At 40.9% G+C, this 23745-nt stretch overlaps 1 protein-coding gene across 4 annotated transcripts in view; it reads left to right on the top strand.

Annotated features, from left to right (window-relative positions):
• Positions 1-23745, top strand: part of PHACTR2 (phosphatase and actin regulator 2) — a 245767-nt gene that overhangs the window by 124513 nt on the left and 97509 nt on the right. Inside the window, exon 1 of one of the 4 annotated variants that reach the window (XM_066373082.1) lies at positions 3306-3609. The exons of the other annotated variants lie outside the window; for them this stretch is intronic. Coding sequence (XP_066229179.1) covers positions 3564-3609 — 46 coding nt within the window. The 5' untranslated portion in view covers positions 3306-3563. Of the gene's footprint in view, positions 1-3305; positions 3610-23745 lie in introns of those variants that run through there. 4 annotated transcript variants of the gene reach the window in all.

Genomic DNA, 23745 nt, shown 5'->3' with positions numbered 1-23745 from the left:
TTGTTAGCTGTGATGGAAAGGCTGCTTCAAAGCCAAGCCCCATCAGAAGCTCTGAAAATCAAATAGAGTAACTGTCCCACCCGTCTAAAGAAACCCTGGTGCACACTTCCTGCAGCTCTGGTTCACATGCTTCCCGGATAATGTAATGGAACTGGAAAAGTTTCAGAGAAAAGTTTGTAACCTGATCGGGGGATTATAAGAATCCTAGATGAGGCTAAGATTATATTAACTAACAAATCATGAAAGGTTTTGAATAAAGTAAATATGGATGGATTTAGTGAATCCTGAAAGACTAGAACGATAGAGTACCACTTGGATGTTTGAAATAAGAATCTGTGGAAGAAAATAAAAGAGACACATATTGTTTCTTAAGGAAAAGAAGTAATGATAGCAAAAATGTACCTCAAAATTTAATTTTTTCAATTTTTAAAAGTCATTACATTTATCTGTTTTAATGTGTAACATTTAATGTGTATATTCTTTGATCAATGACCTCCGTTATTAATTAGGCTCCATCAGTGAATAAAAGAATGAGAAGTAACCTCCTCTCAATTTAGGTTGAGAGAACACTAAATTAACCTGGGCTTTCTGTTGTTGTTTGAAGGCAACTTAAAGCAAAGAAATGGAAAAATTCTTATAATTGTTTACTTTCACTGTTGAACTTCCCCTAGCTGGGATGTGTATCCAAAATACAACATTTTTGCACTTTTAAGGAAATTTACTTAGGATTAATTTGAATATTGTAATTAGAACTCACATCTTACTTATTCCTCAATTTCATTTTAAAAAAATCAGGGCTTCTTAAGAGTGATTTAGGCAAAGAGAAGTGGATAAGTGAGCACACTATTCTAAAGGAAAAAAGTCATTCTCACAATCCAGGGTGGGTAATATGGATGTTAAAAATTAGGGCAACTATGATGAAACAGACAAGCAAATACCTTTCAAAAAATAAAGCAACACAAATTTTGGGAAAAAAGATTTTCATATTTTAAGTATAAAATGACTTAGATTAAGTATAAAATATACACACTATATAGCTTTTTAAGAGTTTTATGTTGAATCTTTGGGAAAACCTAGAAGGTTAAATCTGTGGCAAGTGTCCTAAATATAGTGTACTTTTTAAAAACTGTTTAATGAAATATACTCATTCAGAAAGTGCACAAATGATAGTACAGAGCTCAGTGAATTTTCTTTTTTTTCTTTGTTTTTTGTTTTTGTTTGTTTTTTTACAGGGGCAGACAGAGAGTCAGAGAGAGAGGGATTGACAGGGATGGAGAGAGATGAGAAGCATCAATCATCAGTTTTTCGTTGCAACAGCTTAGTTGTTCATTGATTGCTTTTTTTTTTTTTTTTTTTTTGAGAGAGGAGAGAGAGAGGAGAAAGAGAGAGACAGAGGGAGAAGGGGGGAGGAGCTGGAAGCATCAACTCCCATATGTGCCTTGACCAGGCAAGCCCAGGGTTTTGAACCGGCGACCTCAGCATTTCCAGGTCGACGTTTTATCCACTGGGCCACCATAGGTCAGACCACATTGATTGCTTTCTCATATGTGCCTTGACCGTGGGCCTTCAGCAGACCGAGTGACCCCTTGCTCGAGCCAGCGACCTTGGGTCCAAGCTGGTGAGCTTTTGCTCAAACCAGATGAGCCCGCACTCAAGCTGGCGACCTTGGGGTCTCGAACCTGGGTCCTCTGCATCCCAATCCAATGCTCTATCCACTGTGCCACCGCCTGGTCAGGCTCAATGAATTTTCTTTTTTTTTTTTGTATTTTTCTGAGGTTGGAAACGGGGAGGCAGTCAGACAGACTCCCGCATGCACCTGACTGGGATCCACCCGGCACGCCCACCTCGGGGGGTGGGGGCGATGCTCTGCCCCTCTGGGGCGTTGCTCTGTTGTGACCAGAGCCATTCTAGTGCCTGAGGCAGAGGCCATGGAGCCATCCTCAGCGCCCGGGCCAACTTTGCTCCAATGGAGCCTTGGCTGCGGGAGGGGAAGAGAGAGACAGAGAGGAAGGAGAGAGGGAGGGGTGGAGAAGCAGATGGGCGCTTCTCTGTGTGCCCTGGCCGGGAATCAAACCTGGGACTCCCGTAGGTCAGGCCGACGCTCTACCACTGAGCCAACCAGCCAGGGCCGCAATGAATTTTCTTAATGTGAACACATTTATGTAATCACCATCTAATGCCATATACATACATATATGCATATATGTATATGTATTTTATCATTTTCTGTAGTGAACATCTTTGTGTTGATGCTGAAATTTATTAGTTACCTTTTATCTGAAAAATTACTTTGCTAATTTTGAACTGTATTTTCACAAGTTTTGTATGCCTGAGGCTTTAGACGATTTTTTTAAGCACCTAGCACTTCATTTGGATTTCAGAGGTTTATGGTGAAACAGCAGCTGTTATTTAGTGTGCTCTACCTCTAATAAGTAGAGCAAAAGTAGGTTTACAGTTATTTGTAAGGAAAATAATACAATCGTTACTAAATAATAATATAAGAATAAGCTCTGTTTTGCGTACTCACAACTGTAACCTGTTGCCCACCCTGTATACATATATCGTATACATATATATATATGTGTATATATGGCCTAGATTACTCATCATGCAAATTAATCATCATCTGTAAATACTAGTATTTAGACTCATGTTTTGAAGAAGACTGAGATTTAATAAGATATTATAGTAGAATTTAATTCAACTTTTAGGGAATGTTAGCTTCTAAAATACATTACTGTTGTTTTTACCTTTTGTATATTTTAAACACCTTACCAGGTGGCCTCTAGTCCTCACAATGACTGTAATCCAGGAGAGGGGAGCATCCTAGGCTTCAGGTGGTCGGGAACCAAGCGTGTATTTCATTGATCTCACACACAGATCCCTCAATCAGATTTACTGTCCAAACCCACTGAGGCCACTAATGTGTTTTTAAAATTCTTTTTATTAAAAGGAAGATAATTTTTAAAACAAGAAAAATATGCACACACAATGGACATCTAACAGTGCTGCCATATGGCAAACACAATGTCAGGAAGGAACTAACTTTAAAGAAACAAATTTTTCTTAAATTAAGTACCGTGACTAAGTACTTTAATTCCTTTTCCTCCAGCCCTAAAAGATCATTTGACATTGAACCTTTTAAGTTAAAAGGGAATCGCCTGAACCCTCTTACTACCATGGGGGGGGGGGGGGGGGTATGCTGGTCTCACTTCCCCCGCGGGCGCGGCGGGACAGCCCGGGGCTCTCCCCTCCCCACTCCTTCGCCCCCCACTTCCCCCTCCTCCCCTCCCTCTCGCCCTCTCCCCCTCACTCCTCCTCCGTGACCCCTGACCCTGGCTAATCTGCATAGAGGAATGACAGGCATCCGCTGGGCAGGATCCGCCGCGCCGGCTGCGGCCGGCCGGGCTGGGAGACCCGCGCGGGGGAGAAGGTGAGGGACCCGGCGGGCCGCTCCACAGAGACCGCGAAATGAGCGCTTGGAAATCTGTCTGCGAGCGGACCCATGATCGAAGGACCAAAGGAGCCGCGTGATCGCCGGACCTGGCCCTGCGACCCTAGACATGGGCCAGACCTCGGTCTCCACGCTGTCCCCGCAGCCCAGCAGCGGTGAGTCCCGGGCGCACGCGATGCGCTCCCGCGGCGCCGGCCAGCGCTGGGCTTGCTCGGGGCAGCGGGGATGGTCGGGGGCTCCTCGACTGGTCCTGCTCTTGCCCGGACCCGCCAGGTCCCTCGGAGAAACCCGAGAAGTAGCGCTCCCCAGAACTCTTTGTCGTGGAAAAGTGGAATGCCTTTTGGGATCCAGCCGATTTTACCTTAAAGGCACAGGCTCCATTTTCTGTATGAGATGCCCCTCTTTGGTCTTTTTCTGAATTACTTATGAGCCTGAAACTTATGAGAAACGCCATTTGCGTAGTACTGTGTTTTTAAAACGCGAAGCTTGGAGAGTAAGATAAACGTGCCAACAGGTTTTTCTGTATTTACGCTTGGCTTCTGAACAGACCAGAACTGAATTCTTCCAATTTTTTCAACTGATTTATGGTTTGTTTTTCAGAGTAGTGCTGATTGCCTTCTTTCTCTTACCCTGGCAGAAAGCTGAAGGCTTAGTACCTCACTACAAAAAATTCCTTAATTGTTTCAAATGATTCTTGTGTTGTTGATGTTAGACATATAAAGGCATATAAGCTATAAAACTTGGGGAATGTATCTCATGAGCTCAGTTATCGAGCGCTAAACTTTGTTTTATGGAAATATGTGTAACGTTTTGAGTTAAAACGCCCTGTTTTAAGTTTCTTTTCATTTTCTTAAACAAACAAACAAACAAAAAGGACAGAAGGAAGGTTCGTCTGGCATTTCTCCAGGTGTGAAAGGGTAAACAACTTTTGGGTGGCATTACTTGTGTTTGGAGAATGAAATAAATTTAAAAGGTAGAAATTTGATATTTTTGATTGACAGGAAAAAAAAAAATAGCTCCAAGGGGCCATTTACGTTATTCCTTGAGATACTTGATGCACTTTTAAAATTATGAACCTGTCAACAGGATCTTACTGAAAAGAAATGACAGGGCACAGATGAAGGTTTTTTAAATGAGCCCCAGGATGTCGCTACCCAAATAGAGTTCTATCATCCCAAGCTCTTCTCACATGGGTTTGTTTATTATACTGCAGAGCTTCACTCCCTGAAATATCATAAGCATCACTGGGGCTTATGTTAGTGCCTAAAGAGAATAAACCCTCTCTCTGCAAAGGAGAGAAACCAGAGTCCCTCAAAGATCACACCTTCCCTTACTGTTGATGACAAGGCTGCACAGCGCTCCTGGCATGAGAGACTTCATATTGATGGCTTTTGGGGGTTATGGGAGAAGCAGTGTTGATTTGGATCTTAATATTAGAAAACTATTTTGTACAAATAGGATTAGTTACCTTACTTTAAAGCAGTGTGACTTCTTTCATTTCAGGGAAGAAACTTTTTTAATTTATGCACTGGCAAAGCAGAAAATTACATCGGTACTCTAGTACATCAGGTATAAAATACTACCCCGAATTTAGTTCTTTTGCCATAAAATATTGTTAAGGGAGGGTTATTATTAGATGAGCAGATTTTGTGTTTACAAAAAAAAGGGAATATTTCATAAATGATGGCTAAGAAGCAAAGCAGGATCGTAAAATGTGACTGTCCTCGTTCTTACCCAGTACAGCAAAAATACTCAGGTTGCCATGATTTCTAATAAAATGACTAACCATGTCAAGAGATTATGTAGTTTGTTTAGATGAGAGTAATTGAGACAAAAAGTTATTCTTGACCATAAAAGATCTTTCAGAGAAGTATCTCGTGGTGTGGTTATACTTAAATTGCAGGACTTCTGTTTAGTTGTTTAAAGGTTTGTATGTATTGAAGTGACCAATCCAGACAGGATGAATAGAGGGTTTTTTCGGTTTTGTTTTGTTGGTTGAGGGATGATAGCGGCTATGACTCAAGTTTTGTTAATGGAGGAAGGGAGTACTTTTCTCATGATATCCACTTGGGTTCTTTGAGTCTATTACTATGACTCCATTTCCCTGAAGTATTACCATCAGATTCTAAATGAAAATACAGAACCACCAACAACGAAAGAACATTTGGCTGTCATATCTGACGTTTTATATTCGTGCTCTTCTTCTTTGAGTCTGAGAATGTCAAACTCTCAACTCTTGCAAGTATTTTCTTCACTCCTTTAAGCTGTTTAACTGTGGCTTGACAGAAGGTGTGAAGGGAGATCCTTGTTCTGTTTGAGCTCAGCCATATACTAGTGGTTTAAGCCTAAAGTAGCTCTAGGAATTACAATGGTGAAGATGATCATCACGCCGACACTCTGAGGGGGGAAATCTGTTTGAGTCTAAGGAATCAGTATCACCGAGTCCAACAATTCACTCTTGTCACTGGATTTGGGCTTTTGTAAGAATCATCATTATAGTCTACAGGTTGACTTGTTTTTCACTCCGTTTCAGGTTTTTTTGAACCTTTCAGGTTAAGGGTACATTCATTTCTCAGGGATCTAGGAAGACCATTAATAATTATTTCTGAAGACATGCAGTGGAGCCCATTATTTCTATTTTTTTAAATAGTTCTATTGTCATATAATTAAAATCTACCCACCAAAAGTGTACAATTCACTGCTTTTTAGTACATTCACAGTGTTGTGCAACCATAGATCTTTATTCCCATCTTTCTCAACCTCCACCCCCTAATTAACCACTAATCTGCTTTCTGTCTCTATAGATTTGCTCATGCTGAACATTTCATATAAATGGAGTAATACAACACCTGGCCTTTTGTGACTGGCTTCTTGCACTTAGCGTGATGTTTTCCAGGGTCATCTATGTTATAGCACAGCGGTTCTCAACCTGTGGGTCGCGACCCCGGCGACCCCTGTGTTTTGGTCGTTGGACCCCCGCCGGGGGGTCACGACCCACAGGTTGAGAACTGCTGTTATAGCATGTGTTGGTGCTTCATTTCTGATTATGGCCAGATAATATTCCATTGTATGTATATGCCGTATTTTATTTATCCATTAATCAGGCTGATGGACATTTGGATTGTTTCTGCTTTTTGTCTATTATGAATAATACTGCTATGAACTTCATGTACAAATTGTTGATGAAGATAGGTTTTCATTTTAGGATATGTATCTAAGAGTACAGTTGCCCAAAGAAGATAATTTTAATTACATTAATTTGCTTTCCTATTATTTTTTTTAATTTATTGAATTTATTAGGGTGACATTGGTTAACAAAATTATGCAGATTTCAGGTGCATAACTTCTATCATTGAGTTATTAGAATTCTTTATATAATGAATACAAGCCTCTTATCAGATATATTATTTGCAAAAATTTTCTCCTATGCTTGGGATTGTGTCCTTACTTACTTGATAGTATGGTTTGCAACTCAAGAGTTTAAAATTTTTTATTTTGTCCAGTTAATCTATTTTTTCCCTTTTGTTTGTATTTTGGGCGTCATATCTAAGAAACCATTGCCCAACCAATGCCAAGATTTACAGCTATGTTTTTTTCTAAGAGTTTTATAGTTTTAATTCTAATATGTTGGTCTATGATATATTTTAAGTTAGTTTTTACATGTAATGTGATGGATGGTTCTAATTTCATTCTTTTGCATGCGGATAATCCAGTCGCCCAGCAACATTTATTGAAAAGACAATTCTTTTTAATTTTTTATTGAATAGTGTTGTCGCCCTTGTCAAATATCAATTGACCATATATGTAAGGGTTTATTTCTGAATTCTCAATTCTATCCCATTGACCTTTATGTCTAGATTACTATACTTTTATAGTAAGTTTTGAAACAGAAAAATGTAAGTCTTTTTTTTTTGTGACAGAGACAGAGAGAGGGACAAATAGGGATAGACAGACAGGAAGGGACAGAGATGAGAAGCATCAGTTCTTCGTTGTGGCACCTTAGTTGTTCATTGCTTGCTCTCTCATTTGTGCCTTGACTGAGGGGCTACAGCAGACTGGGTGACCCCATGCTCGAGCCAGCAACCTTGGGCTCAAGCTGGTGAGCCTTGCTCAAACCAGATGAACCTGTGCTCAAGCTGGCGACCTCGAGGTCTCCAACCTGGGTCCTCCGTGTCCCAGTCCGACGCTCTATCTACTGCACCACTGCCTGGTCAGGCAAAATGTAAGTTAATATTATTCTTCTTTTCCAAGATTCTTTGGGCCATTCTTCCATTTCTCTATGAATTTTACAATCAGCTTGTCAATTTCTTCAAAGAGAGCCAGCCTGGGACTTTGATAAGGATTGTGTTAAACTCATAGATCAATTTGAATGATATTGCTATTTTAACAGTATGAAGCCTTTCAACCCATAAATCTGATGTCTTTCTATTTACTCAGATCTTCTTTGATTTCTTTCCACAATATCATTTTCAGTGTACAAGTCTTGCTTTTCTTTTGTTAAATTTATCCCGAAGGATTTTATTGTGTTTAATGATGTCATAAGTGAAATTGTATTCTTACTTCATTTTCAGAATGTCTCTTGCTAGATTATAGATACATAAAAATTATAGTCTGCATCCTTGCTGATCTCTTGCCTTAATATTTTTTTAGTGAATTCTTATATACAAGACCATACTATATATAAACTCTATATATACAAACTCTTTATATACTATATATAAACTCTATATATACAACTCTATATATGTGCAAGTAGAGATCATTTTATTTCTTTCTTTCTAATCTACATATCTTTTCTTTCTTTTCCTTGTCTAATTGATCTCATTCATTATGCAGTATAATTTAAATAGGAAAGGCAAGAGTGAGCATTCTTGTCTTGTTCCTGATTTAAGGGAGAAAGCAGTCAATCTTTTATCATTAAATGTCATATTAACTTTGTTTTTTTCATAGATGCCCTTTATCAAAAATTTTCTTTCTATTCATAGTTTGTGAATGTCTTTATCATGCAAGAGTATTAAATTTTGTAAAAAGCCCCCAGCTTTATTTTTCCTCTTGAAATGATCAAATGGTTTCTGGTTTTTATTCTATTAATATAACATATTGTATTAATTGATTTTCAGATGTTAAACTAACCCTGTGTTCTTAGGATAAAGCCTACTTGGGTACAGTATATAATACTTTTAATATTTTGCCAGATTTGGTTTTCTAGTACTTTATTGGGGATTGTATCCATTATTTCTAAGTACAGACTAAATAAGTATGTTCCCAAATTGTGTGACTTCTTTATCCTCTGGTCTCATGCCCTAGGACGGTTGAGACTTCCAGCATTCCCATTGCCAAATACAGGGCATAGCAGATTGGACACAATAACTATTTGTTGAATATATGAATGACTCAATAAATATTATCAATGAACAGTCTAACTATGTACTTTAAGCCAATGACTGTATGAATGAGAGATATGTTATGTTTGTTCTTTTTTACTTCAAGAATTGCACAGTTACTCTGGTCTGTTGTATGAAGGGTGGTGTTTGAATTTGTAACTAATTCTTGCAGTCTTCTTCAGGCCATGGCACTCCCACTGTGCCACAGACCAGCTCTTGACCACTAAGCCTTAGTCCCGGAGTTGAAAGTATAGACAAAATCATTATTCTCATTTTTCGGAGACGAGGGAACACAGTGAATAAAGTAGGGAGGCTGATACCTAGGCCAGGTTAGAACATTTATCTGTGTTTCTCGGTTTCTATATTTTGGTTTGGGCCTTATATTTATCAGGCTCAGGATATTTACCTATTTCCCTGCAAACCGTATACAAGAAGAAATAAAGGCAACAATGGTTAGAGTTTATTTTCCTTAATGGAAAGAACATGCACATGGTCAAAAAGTCAAACTTTACAAGATGGTCGGGATAAAAATAAGTTTTCCTCCCTCCTAGACTTCCGGTTTTTCCCAGTTATAACCCAGCATGTACAGCTTTCTCTCGTACCAGATACTTTTCATTTATGTGTGTATCTTTGTCAAAAGCAAGATAGAGTATACTTTCTGTTCAAGGTTACGAGTATTTCCAGTGATATAACTTCAAAATATTTTCACATTTAGCTCTTTTTTTAAAATTTATTTTATTTTATTTAATTTTTAATTTTTTTTTTTATTTATTCATTTTAGAGAGGAGAGGGAGACAGAGAGAGAGAGAGGAGAGACAGAGAGAGAGAAGGGGGGGAGGAGCTGGAAGCATCAACTCCCATATGTGCCTTGACCAGGCAAGCCCAGGGTTTCGAACCGGTGACCTCAGCATTTCCAGGTCGACGCTTTATCCACTGCGCCACCACAGGTCAGGCCACACATTTAGCTCTTTAATAAACAAACAGTATTGTAAATGGATATATCATAATTTCATTTAAAATAACTGTTAAGTTTTTTATATTTTATGTTTATATTTTCACATTGCTTCTGGGTTCTTTTTGTGGGTGTGCTATCATGAACAATGCTGAATGATCATCCTCATCTAAACATCTTGAACTACCTGTACCAGTAAAATCCTAGCAGTGGAATTGCTGGGTCAAAGATTCATATATAATTTTGATAGATTTAAATTACTCTCACGCAGCCTATATCAGTGTATCTACTCACTATATGAAAATCCCTTTTTCTGAACTCTGTCACCAACACTGCATGGCAAGATCTCTCTTAGATTGTATATATGGTGCTTTGTGAGAAAGAGAAGTCACTCTCTTTGGGTAAGTCTACTCTTAGGCACGTGGCTTAACAGGTGGAACATGAGCAGGAGGAATTCAGTTCCTGCTCTTCCCCTGCCTGATGTCCTTGCCCAGACGGCACTCTACACAACTGTATGTGACCATAGAGTTGTGCATAATTCACGTTTTAAAATCTTTGTAAATCTACGTGTAGAAAGGTACTTTCTCATTTTGATTCTGAGTGAAGCAGGGCCTGTTTTTCTTTTTCTCTTGTCTATTTATAGCCTTTCCTTATTTTATGTTTTCTATTCTTATAGATCAGTAGGTTTAAGATATTAGCCTTATGTATATCTTATTGTAAATATTTTTCTATGTTTATCTTAACACTTGTATTTGCTTAGGGTTTTATTTTATGTGACAATGTTAAATTTTTATGGAGTCAATTCTATCAATTCTTTTCTTACAAACTAGAGTTACTAAGAAACATACTTTACTTTGTAATTTTTCTTATACTTAAATATTTGCTCTCTGTAATTTATTCTGATTTAAAGTAAATGGTTTAATGATATTCAAATTTAGACTTTCACATGGCAAAAAACAAAACAAAAACATCATCAGGAAAGGAAATCATAAAGTTCATAAAATATTTGTGTCGTACAAGGAAAACAGTAGTTAATATCTTAATGTAGTAAAACCTCATAAAATCAGTAACAGAAAGAAATTAATTAGAAAAAAGTGAACACTCACAAAAATCAGTGCTGAACACGAACAGGCATTTTTCAGAATATCTAATGACTGTTCTAGGTGCTTGCTTGAATTAACTTCTTAATCTTTACAACATCTGTGTAGGCTAACTACCATTTTTTAAATACAGTTGACATTCAGTGTTACTTTATATTAGTTTCAGGCGTCCAGCATAGTGATTAGACAGTCAACGTGCTTTGCTAAGTGGTCCCCCCGATATTCCCAGCACCCACCTGGCACCATATGTAGTTATTACAGTATTATTGACTGTATTCCCTATGCTGTACTCTGCATCCCTGTGACCAGGCCCTGCCCACAAGGGTCTGCGCCTAGAAGGCACTATGAAGATGCACAGAAATGAAGACAGAGGGAAGGGACTCCTAAAGAACTGTGGGGACAAGTCAGGGAGGCCGGAAAGTAGCTAGGGGAACAAGAATTCAGAGGGAAGGGACTCCTAAAGAACTGTGGGGACAAGTCAGGGAGGCCGGAAAGTAGCTAGGGGAACAAGAATTCAGAGGGAAGGGACTCCTAAAGAACTGTGGGGACAAGTCAGGGAGGCCGGAAAGTAGCTAGGGGAACAAGAATTCAGAGGGAAGGGACTCCTAAAGAACTGTGGGGACAAGTCAGGGAGGCCGGAAAGTAGCTAGGGGAACAAGAATTCAGAGGGAAGGGACTCCTAAAGAACTGTGGGGACAAGTCAGGGAGGCCGGAAAGTAGCTAGGGGAACAAGAATTCAGGCTCTGAGATGGAGGGGGGGGGGGGGGAAGGAAAGAGTGTAAGACTCAGGTGGTAGGAACCACTGAAAGTTTTTTATCAAATGAGAGAAATGATCAGAGCTTTGGTCCCAGGGGAAAAATCTGCCCGTGTGCAGTATTGATTTTGTTGGGGAGACTGAAAGCAGGACTGAGAGGAAGGCAGCACAATCCAATCTGGGGGATGGTTGGAGAAATGGGGAGAAGGATGCCTCAATTTTTTTGTGTATCTTTGCCATCTCCTTGATATCCAGGTTCAAAGATACAACAGCCAATTTGGCAGGTCTGCTTAATCCTCAGTGGGTTAAAGTCCAAACAGAAGACTTGATTTTCTCTTCCAAAGCAGTCCTTCGCTTGGCCTCCTACACTTCACCAAACGATTCCACTCCCTTACTTTAGCCAGAAATCTAGGAGTCACCCGTGGGTTTGCTCTGTCCACTCCACGCTGATCACCAGCATACCCCCAGTGTATCTCGTGTCGACTCACTTCTGCCTGTCTCTGCCGCCACAATCCAAGCCTCGCCATGCATTGCGTAGACAACTGCAGTGGGCTCAGGCTGGTCTCTTGCTTCTGTTCTCAACCTTCTGCAATTCACCGATGTATTATCCATACAACAGCTAAAGTAACTTTTTTAAACATAAATTATCACTCTTTCTTACTTACAACCTTTTTGTGTCTTCCCCATTGCACTTAGAACGAAACCCACATTTTATACTCTGGACCTCAAGGCCATATATGAACCTCATCTATGTGAACCTCATCCCCGCCTATCTCTCCCACCACTTTGCCCCCCTCCCAGCTCCCTCCACCTTGGGGTACAGCTTCGCACTCATTTTCAGTCGTCAGACAAGTTGGACTCATTCTTACCTGTGACCTTGTCAGTTGTTGCTCCCTGTTTGCCAGGACATTCAGACGCTCTTCCCCTGCCTCTTTACCCAGCTGGCCCCTTGTTTCAGTTCCAGCAGTACCCCCCTCCTAGCGACCCTGGCTGCCCACCCCTCTCCAGAACAGTCTGCCCACCCCCAGCCACAGTTCCCTCTTCCTTCATGGCCCTTATCACTCGGACAAGCCGGTTTGGGGGTTTTCTTTGCTCAGTGTCTATTTTCTCCAGAACATAAGCTCCAGGAACTAAAAGCAGGTTCGCCGTCCTTCCCCCACACATCTTTCTCTGAGATTCATGCCTGACCTGAAAACTGTTTGTTGAATGAATGAATAGCACTGTTTGGCCAGGTCGTGTATTAGTAGAGTGATAGGACCTGAGTAGAAAGTTAAATGGTGTCCAGGAATTGTGGAGTTGTTTAAACTGATTCTTTCGTATTTTACCTGCAGTTTCTCAGTACGGTAGCATGTTTACCGTGCCAATTTTTGATGGTTCCGCCGACACATCCTTACTGGCCTCACAGTATGGCAGTTGAAGCTGAGGTTCCCCTTTCCACAGTTCCTCTGGCCCTTGTCACCCATTTCCCACCCTCCCATGTTCTCACTTCCCGACACTCTGATAGTGCACTCTTGATTAGATCGCTGTCTCATGTCATTACATAAAAGCTAACAACAGCTAAACCTCTGCAGACCGTGAGTACTTTTTCTTTCCTGCCTGACTTCTGCATTCCCTACTCGCGCTTTTGTTTGCTTGCTGAGAATACTGTGTACTCACCACAAAACCTTTCCCAGTTACATAGATCTCAGTATGCTCAGACAGTTTTGTTGTTCTTTCAAACTCGTCTTGAAGAAGTTTATCCGTGATCTTTGTCCTATTCTAATTTGGGATGGATTCCTCTAAGTGTACTACTGCCCAGATGTTGGCCTGGAATTCTCCTCGTGTCTTAATTTTTATGGGTCTGTTTCCTTATTTTGATGCACAGGTAGCTTCCTGGGAAAAGTTCACAGGGCATGCTTAATTTTTATCTTGTTTTGTTTTTTGAAACTTTGTATTAGAAAATATCTTTTTTAGCTTTCCACTTGACTTGGCTAGGTCATAAAGTAAAAAAGCAAACTCGCTATAATCTGACAAACTCTCACCATCACTTTTAATTAATCGCGATCAACATTTTCCCTTTATATAAAAGGCCTTTTCTTTTTCACTTTAGCAAATAGCTTTTAATTAATTTCAGAATGCTTTCTTGGATGATTGTCATACAGCTCAACTTTGACCTGCTTTTGTTGTTGTGATTTAAAAAAATGTTTCATGGAAGTTTAAAAAGTTTTATCGCTGAGTAGACTAAAATATGTTTACTGTGATCACAGTGTGCTATTTTTTTAAGATTTCCATCGAAGATCTGTATAGAACAGAGATTTTCAGTTGGTCTGCCGTAAGAATTCTTTACACATGCAATACCTGACTATTTTGCCAGGGACACTGACTGACCTCTGTTCCCTTAGATTGTCAAGTAAACAAACAAACAAACAAACAAAAAAAAGGAAGAAAGAAGATACCAACAGAACAGTAGCCATCCTGTGTGAATGAATCAAAATTACACCAATTTTTTTTGTCAGATTGGCAAAAAATGTATTTTTTGGTATGCTGCAACATTTTAGTAATCAGTTTATGTGTGCCATGAGATGAAAAAGGTTGAAAGTCACTGACTTAGAATAATTGTACTTTTTAAAAATTTTTGTGCATTTTATTTTAAAGACACATCATCTTTATAGGGTGCTGCCCCTGAAGGAGTCCTAGAGTGTTACAAACGGAACACAAACTGTTGGTATTTCACAGACTTGCCAATTGTGAGAATCACCTGGATGCTTGGTAAAAATACTCATTTCCGGGCTCCGTGTTCTAGATCAGCAGAATCAGTCTTTTGGAGAAGGGTCTGAGATTCTGGGTTTTCGACAAGCATTTCAAAAGATTCTGAAGGTAAGAAACATCTGCTGGAGAGTAGCAGGTGTTAAAAGGTGAAGGTTTCTCTTCACTAACAATTTGTATGCTCTCTTGACTTGAGGTAAGAAATGAACAAAATGTCCAGTTCAAAAACACAGATATTCTGTCCTCAGTGCCTTGATGAATTTGGTCATTAATGGGTCCTGTTCCCAAGCAGATATTTCCATTGTCAACTATAATTTTGGCAAATAAGATTTTTTTGCTCTTACATATATGTTTAGTATTATAATCTGCAAAATAATTCATTTCCCATAATAGCCAGGTTTGAACCTAACATAATTACCTTCGAAGAGAAAGAGGTTATCAGCGGATTGGTAATTACTTTCAGGAAGACCCCTGTGAACTTCATGCCAGGCAGCAGCGTGACCATTTGGGAGGACCCGACGTCCAAGAACAGGGCATTCACGGCAAACAGGTGTTTAATGATGATTGGCAGGAGTTACAAGAAAGGGTTTACTAAAATGTATTTCTGAAACAGGAGCCTGAGCCCTTTTTCTCTTTTAGAAACGTGGGCAGCAAATTCTGAAGACTCCAAGGGGAAGCAATCATTTATTTAAAAATTCTTTTCATAGGTGCCTTTTTGGACAATGTTTGGCTTTTATGCTCGCTTGTGTTTGTACTCAGGGCCGTTCCTTTCAGTGTCGTGCCTGTTTGCAGCACACTGCCCGGTGTGAAGTCAGTTCCAGGCAGTCCTGATAGGGGTCTCTTAAAAGCTTTTTCTGAAGAGTTTCTCAGCCCTCCCCGCAGAAGGCCACTGTTTGTCCTACGCTGCTCTGAGGAGGGCCTGCCAAGCACTGCATTGGACCTTCCTTGCAGATAAAAATGTCTCTGACAACCTGGGCAACCCCAAGGGGGTAATTCAGGATTGGCTGTTGCCAATTGCCTCTCTTTGAAGGGATTTTACATTTTTCAGAATTTCTTTTCTACCTGTGAAGTTCACTTGTCTGAGCTGCCGAGCTAGTTACAGAGTGGCTGTCCCACTGTTGGAAATGTGGGATAAACCAGGACGAGTTAACCCAGCTCACGTCAAATGTTTCCGTGGGCCTCACTGAGCAATACTTCATATTCCTAAAATCTACTGAAGTGGCATTGTATACATATGTGTGCAATGGGTGTTCTTTCTCTTGGAAAGTACTTGGCTGCCATTTTATTCAAGGAAACCTAAAAAGAATACAATCAAACTGGAGATTTTAAAAAAGGATATATAGCACTGCGCTCTGTAAAAACGGAATCCCCTTCAGTCATCCAACCACAGGGTATGTCAGGAAGCACCTTCCGAACAATGATGGTTGACTTTATAAAGCCATGATCAAGTAATCAGAACAGAAATTTTCAAAGAATCTTCCTTCTCCCCTCTGTTAGGCAGCGTGGGGAAGAGATGAGGTTGAAAGCCTTGTGACATTTTCACTCTGCCTTCAACGTATGAAGAGGTAGCTTCACAGACAACACGGAATGTGTAGGGCTCCCGTAACAAAGTACCATAGACTGAGTGGCTTAAACAACAGTATTTCTGGAGTCCAAGACGTAGGACTTAGAAGTCCAGGATCAAGGGTTGGTTTCCTCCGAGGCCCCTGTCCTTGGCTTGCAGATTGCTGCCATCTCCCTGGGTTCTCACATGATCTTTCTCGTCTGTCTGTGCACGTGGCCGTGTCTAAACCTTCTCTTACAAGAACACCCGCCATATTGGATTAGGGCCCACCCATTTGGTGTCATGTTACCTTAATCTCTTCTTTAAAGGTCTTATATTCAAATACAGTCACATTCTGAAGTACTTAGGGGGTTAAGACTTCAACATGTGACTTTTGGGGGACACAATTCAGCCCCTGACCATGTCCTTAAACCAAGTTCACAAACTAGGATCCATTCAAAATGGCCCACAGACACATTGGAATCATTGCCTTTTTTTTGTTTGTTTCCTCAGTTTCATTCCTTAAATCAGTCCCAGCCTCGTCCCTGTTCCCCTCCAACCATCCACGTATTTAGTACCATGACTTGAGTAAGAGTACGTACTGAAGGTGATTTTCAGCAATGGGGAGCAACCAGTGTCACCAGACAGAGCCACTGAGAAGTACAGCACAGAATATAAAGAGCATTAGGGGTCAAGTTAGAAAATGGTCTATGTGAACATTATATTTCTGCCACAATTGTGTAAGAAATAATAATCTTGTGATTGGAGCACCAAAGTGATTGTGTAATGCTGAGAAAAACAAAGATGCTTCTCAAGATTCTAATCCCAGTGTGGTCAGCAACTCTGTGCCACCGGGCTGGTTTTATATCTTCTTTGAGGTCCCTGAATGTGAGGCACTCTATTTAGAGAACTGTTTTGTTCCCAGATATCACTACATATATATTTTTTCTTCCCGTGTTTGATTTTTCTTACAATGCTTTCATTGTCTTAAATGTGTTTGATATCCAGCAGAGTGGCATGTCTCTTCACAAAGAGCTGCCAAAATAAAAAAGAAAATGAATTAGGATGTTAAAGAATGATCGTGTTTAAACACCTGTCAAAGTAAAGCCAAAATAAGAATGTTCTTGCACTGTGGCTCAGTTGGTTAGAGCATCGTCCTATTTTAGTATATGTGCTGCTGAAGCGAGCATAGAGCATCGTCCTGATACGCTGAGGTTACGGGTTGAATCCCCTCTCAGAGCACAGACAAGAATCAACCCACGAGTGCATAAATAAGTGGAGCAACAAATTGATCGCTCTCTCCCTCTCTCCCCTTCTCCCTTTAAAATCAATTCATCAATCAATAAATAAAAAATAAAAAATGTTCTTGCCCTGGCCGGTTGGCTCAGTGGTAGAGCGTCGGCCTGGTGTGCAGAGGTCCCGGGTTCGATTCCCGGCCAGGGCACACAGGAGAGGCGCCCATCTGCTTCTTCACCCCTCCCCCTCTCCTTCCTCTCTGTCTCTCTCTTCCCCTCCCGCAGCCGAGGCTCCATTGGAGCAAAGATGGCCCAGGCGCTGGGGATGGCTCCTTGGCCTCTGCCCCAGGCACTAGAATGGCTCTGGTCGCAACAGAGCGATGCCCCGGAGGGACAGAGCGTCGCCCCCTGGTGGGCAGAGCGCCGCCCCCTGGTGGGTGTGCCGGGTGGATCCTGGTCGGGCGCATGCGGGAGTCTGTCTGACTGTCTCTCCCCGTTTCCATCTTCAGAAAAATACAAAAAATAATAATAATAATAAAGAATGTTCTTGCTAGAACATGTAGTGGCCTCAGAGTCAGGTTGGTAATTCAAAGATGATTCACATGTGACTAAATACATTTTTATTATACCCCATTTACATTGCAAAATACCTATCAGGCTTTCGAGGATGGCTTCCTATCTTTTGTTAAATTTCTCAGGAAACTCTTCACTGGGATGGACAGGGTAGACTTGACCCACATCCTTTAGGTTCACAATTCCTTAATTTAAGCAGAACAGGTCCCTATTCCATTTAAGCACACATACCTGGGCACATCAGAATCTGGCCATCCTAGATCGTCTCTTAGGATTTAAAACTCCCCAATAACCTCGGAAATTATTTAATTTTCTAAAGCATTCTTTTGGACCAGAAGTTTCCTAGAAGTCAGTTAGACCAGAGATGGCTGAAATTAAAATAAACAAACATCTCCCAAAAGTTGCATGCAAGACACAGTTTTCTTGGGCCCTGATCTGAACCTAAATAATGATGGGGGGTGGGTGTTGGGGGGCATACAGGAACTCTTAGCCATCCCTCTACACCCATTCATGGTGACTCTGTAGCTTTCGGGTTTTAACCCTTTGAGTAGTGAGTTTTTTTCACGCTTGCTGACACCCGGGAGTGAGTTTTTTTTTTCAAAAAATGAAATTAGTTCCAGTTTTATTAACTTGTCATGTTTGTTTGATAACCAATTTATAGAAACAAGAAGTAAAGGCATGAAGCTCAAAGCTTAAAGACATACATATACATACGATCATACTCTGGGTGGTCAGGAGGCATGGGACGGACATGAATATTCGTACTACTCAAAGGGTTAAAGCATTCAGTAGGTTAGAATTTGCTGAACACTCAATCGAAGGAAGAAGGTTAAATCACAGAACATTGTGTTCTTCCTAGTAAGAAAATTACACTTGGACCCCCTGACCCTGATATTTCAGATTCAAAATTCAATTTGCTAAGGCCTAAAATGAAGTCTTACTATATACAATAGAAATAACCAATAAGGATTTAATTACTAATTACTTGTGAGTTTGCAGTGTCAGTCCAACCAGATTTTTATTGCTGGGTACTCCCAGTTCCAGGGGCAAACAGAAAGCTCACACAGTTCCTGTTAGAGCTTAAAAAGGAAAGAGTGCAGAAAAAGCAGAGGCATCTCTGAGAACGACTCCTGGCCAGTCCAGAGGACAACGGTTCTCAGGACACAAGGGCCCTCAGAACTTGGCTATTTCTGATGCAATTAAAGGCGACCTGAACTGTAAAGAATCCGAGGTTCTGAGGTTAACAGAATCGTGAAACAGAGCTTTCCTTTTCCGAGTTTGACATTAGGCGTGTTTGGAAACAGGAGTAACGCAACTTCCTGTGTTTGGCCGCTGTAGCAATGCATCTTATATAGTTCAGGATTTTCAAAAACCCAAAAGCAACAACAGCTTATTAGCCCAACTAAATGTAGAAAATTCCATAACTGTATTTTAAACATGATTCACTAAATGTTGTCTTAACCAAGGAAGCAGCCAGTTTTTAAAAATATAATAGGGTTTTTTATTTTTCCACTTTTTTCTGTTTGTTTGTTTTTTTGCAGGTAAAGTGTAAAAATAAATTGTGCAACTTCCCAGCTGACGGGAAATAGAGCCAAGTTCAGTTCTAGCTACTCTCTCTCGTTCTTGTAGGTGATGTCTACCTTCTTGTTTTGTTTCTTCCGCTGGTCCAGGGCATTTCTGCGACAGGATAATGCTGACTCCCTTGAGCACTGGTTGGTCTTGGCAACTCCTCCAGCAATTGTCCTGAGACCAAAGGAGAATGCCAGTGGCTCTGCCCAGGAGTCTGTTTGCGGGGTGGGGGTGGGGGTGGGGTGTTTTCCCAGAGAGAAGACCAGAAAAATATATTTTTTTTAAAAAGTGCTGCCCCAGTTGTTTCAGATCAAATAATCCACTTCTATCACTTATTCCCCTCAAAAAATTTTAATGGCATCCTTTCCACTCGCCTGGGTGGGGAGGAAGAGCGGAAGTGGTGGGAGGAGTTGACCCCTCCTGAGTATCCTCCTGGGCCCTGTGGCTCTTTCCGTGTTATCTCTGAGCCTGGCCGACACCCCAGTGCTACACTGCATTATCCCATTGTGTGCGGGACAGACAGGCTCTGAAGATTGAATGACTTACCCAGGTCTATTTAGCAGCTAGGATGTGGAGGAAGAGATTATTCAAGTTTTTCCAGCCCCAAAGCCTGTGTTTTTCCTCTGTAGTACTCACAGTTCGGTGTTTACGCTTAAAATGACTTGATTCTTTCTTTCTTCCTTTCTTTCTTCCTTTCTTTCTTTCTTTTCTTTCTTTTCTTTCCTCTTTCTTTCTCTCTCTCTCTCTCTCCTCTCTCTCTCTCTCTCCTTCCTTCCTTCCTTCCTTCCTTCCTTCCTTCCTTCCTTCCTTCCTTCCTTCCTTCCTTCCTTCCTTCCTTCCTTCCTTCCTTCCTTCCTTCCTTCCTTCCTTCCTTTTTAAAGAATGCACAGAATGTTCCCAGGGTGCCGAAAAAGCTAAAGAATTAAAACATTTTCTTCTCTGGAAGGTTGAATATTGAGCCACATAAACGCCAGTCATCTCCCCATTAGTTGGCCTCTCTTAAGATAACTGGTATACCAGGAGAGTCTATTCCCATTTGAAAGTTGAGACAGGTGAGGTGCTGTTTTCTGTTTAGACTGGAACAAAAAATTGCTGCTGGGTGCCAGTCTTCCTGATTCCTAGTAACTGAGCACGTTATGCTCTTTCTAGTCAGATATTTGCCACCACAACACTGGGCTACTATGCCAAGGGCCTGATAATTCTACCAGTTTCTGATGTGTTCAGTAAATCAGAGCTCCAAAGTATCAATACGAAGCTAAGTGTCCACAATAATGTTATATACTATGAGAGACTTTGATTTTAGGTTAAAAATATGTTATTTTTTGGTAGTTTTCTACATGGTTCCATAGTTTTCTGAGAGATTCAAATTCCTGTGTGTAATACCTGAAAAACATAGGGGAAAAAAGCAAAAAGCAATTTGAATTAAGTTCCAATTTAGTGGCTTTGCCTTTCCCAGTCTCTTTACCATGAAACTAAATTGCCTTTCTGACTTCCCCAGTTAAGAAGAAGAGGTGAGTGCTGAAGAAAATCTGAGATGCCTAATATGTTTTCAATGTTCGGGGAAGGGAGACGAGAGTGTCAGTGTGGTGTCTGTGGAAGGGAAGCTCTTGAAACAATTAATTTTCACCACTCATCACTGGGTGAAAATTAAAAGTTCTTAAAAGATTATTTCACATGTAAATTATTCCACTTGTTTTTCAGTTATTTGTCTTTGATTGATTATCTTTTTAAAACTTAATAATAAGCAGCATTTAAATCTTTGTTCACCTGAGAAATTTGGCCAAAATGTCTGTACCATTCTTGGGAGTGTTAATCATCCTTCCTGCTGGCTTTGATATTTTCTCAATTTTAAACTTTAGTGTTTGTTATGTTATCTTTCCAAATATTTGGAATTCTACAGGAAGGCACTGTTGGAAACAATTTCCTCTGTGTGAAAACTCTTGAGCTAAAATAAATCGTAGCCTAGTTAAGCAAGGCCTCGTCTATTATTGCCAAACATTTGTCCGTGATTCAGTTATTCATTTTGTAAATATTGATTTAAGTACCTTCTGTGGCCTAGGTACAGGTTGGGGACACCACCCACTGGGAACCAATCCCTTTTGGTCCCTGTGCTCCTGGGACTCCTGATCTAGGAGAGAGGGCTGTTACTTTTTCTGGCTATCCCTGCTCCTCGAAGAAGCGATTGTTTTTCCGTACTCACTAATGACAACAATTTATTTTTATGGCTTCTGGAAAAATCCATGCACTGCAACTAGCTACTTCCAAAGTTCAGCTACGGGCTTTTGTTCTTCCTTCTCGTCTGTATTAAACATTCCTTCAGGCCAGTATTGAAAATCTTAATAAGAATTATATCAGAAAAGAATTTTAGAATAAGCTGGTTGGCTTGACGGCCTAATTGGATTTCGAGGTTTTGTGTGTGGTATTAGACCCAAGTCCTGCTGGTACAACGCGTTCTCTGCAATGTTTGCTTCACACATATGTCACTGGAAAGAACAAAACCAAAATAGAACATCTTGTAAGTGGGAAATCCTCAGTGAATGTATTGGAGGAAAAAAAAAAAATCAAAACCAACCCTAAAGGCATCATGAGCATAAAATTAATTTTTAAGACAGCAACTAGTGGGATTGTTTCTCTCTCTCATTAGCTGAGTAAACGAAGCAATGTTAATCCCTTGCTTTTTGGCGATTTTTAAATGTTTTCCTGCTTACTTTGGACAGGATATTTCCACCTCTTAGGCAGCGTTCAGAAAGTAGACTGTTTCTGACTCTCAAAAATTTTACTTTGAACTTGACCTCAGAACTTGGAGAGCATTTTATGCCGTGCCTGTCACTAGAACTAATGCTCAGTGGTCACAGTGTGAGTCCCTTCCGTCACCCACGTGCCCTGTGCTCTCCTGACACCGTATTTCTGTAGTGGAAAGGACGGTTGTCTGGATGGTCACGTCGGCCTCCCTCATAGGCCGGAAGCCTCCTCAGTGCAGAGGTCCAGTCCAGTTTTGCTCACTGTTATAGCCCCAGTGAGTTACCTTGTTTATAATAGTTGCTCAATGAATGAATGAATGAATGAATGAATTAGGAATGAATGAATGAATGACTGCATTTCACAGTAAGCAGGTTTTCCTACATCTTCAATGATTTTGGACTTCTTGCTTTCTGCCTCATGTTGTATGAAACCCACCTCTTCTCAGTCGTCCTTCCCTAGTCACTGTGTACCCTGGAAGCTCTGTTCTCCATCACGGCTCACTGTTTCATCCGTTCCTGCCATTTTGCATCCAGCGTTGTGTGTCTTCTCATTCAAAGTATGAGCCGAGCGTCCTGCTGAGTTTGTCCTCACATCTCTTTGCTGCTGTCCCCACGTCCTGACTTCCTGCTCATTCCCCATCATCACCAGACATCCGGCCTCAGTGTTGTCCTGAAAGAATTCAATCCCCAGGCGCTAGTCTGTTCTCTGCCGCATCTTCCCTCAGTCTCTCCCTCCAGGCCCCTTTCCCTCAGCCCATAAACAGCCTAGGTGTCTCCTACACTTTGAATTTAAAACAGGTAAATAGCCTGACCAGGTGGTGGCACAGTGGATAGAGCATCAAACTGGGATGTGGAGGACCCGGGTTCGAAACCCTGAGGTTGCCAGCTTGAGTGCGGACTCATCTGGTTTGAGCAAGCCTCACCAGCTTGAGCCCGAGGTTGCTGGCTTGAGCAAGAGGTCACTCAGTCTGCGGTAGCCTCCCGGTCAAGGCAAATATGAGAAATCAATCAATGAACAACTCAGGAACTGCAACGAAGAATTGATGTTTCTCATCTCTCTTCCTTCCTGTCTATCTGTCTCTGTCCCTGTATGTCCCTATCTCTGACTCTCTCTGTCTCTGTCACAAAAACATAAAATTAAATTAAAAAATAAAATAAACAAAACAAATAAATAAAGCACTTTCCTGTGTTTGATGATTCTGAATACAAAAGAAGTCCAGAGTTCTTTATTGTGTAAAGCCTGCTGCCTCTTAAATGCACTCATTCCCTGAGAGCTTACCTTTGGTCTCTAACTGCGGCTTTTGTTTGGATGACTATCTCAAGTAGCTTCAACACCAGCTTCTTCCTAGTGTGCCAGTAGTGTATTTCTGACTGCTGAACATCTTCTCCTGAATGTCCTGCCAACGCCTGAAGCTCATGGTGCCTGAACACAAGCCATGCACAGGTCTTTTCTTCTCGCCATCTTCTCATCTTGACATCCCACCACATCTTCCGGAGGTTCAGGCTATGGTGTTCTCTGTGACTTCTCTCGATAATCGGTCTGTTTCCTTACTGCTTCCTCAACTTTAAGTCCATTCGTTCTTTCCCATCCATTTTCACTGCTCCTGTCCAAGTTCAAATGGCTGAATTGTCACAGTTACCTCTCAACTGAATGACAAGGAGATAAATATGGGTGCCTTAGGGACTCTTTATGCC

Source organism: Saccopteryx leptura, chromosome 3 (genome assembly GCF_036850995.1).
Source record: "Saccopteryx leptura isolate mSacLep1 chromosome 3, mSacLep1_pri_phased_curated, whole genome shotgun sequence".
Lineage (NCBI taxonomy): Eukaryota > Metazoa > Chordata > Mammalia > Chiroptera > Emballonuridae > Saccopteryx > Saccopteryx leptura.
The sequence above is the reverse complement of the archived record's forward strand: the minus strand, read 5'-3'. Positions and strand labels throughout refer to the sequence as shown.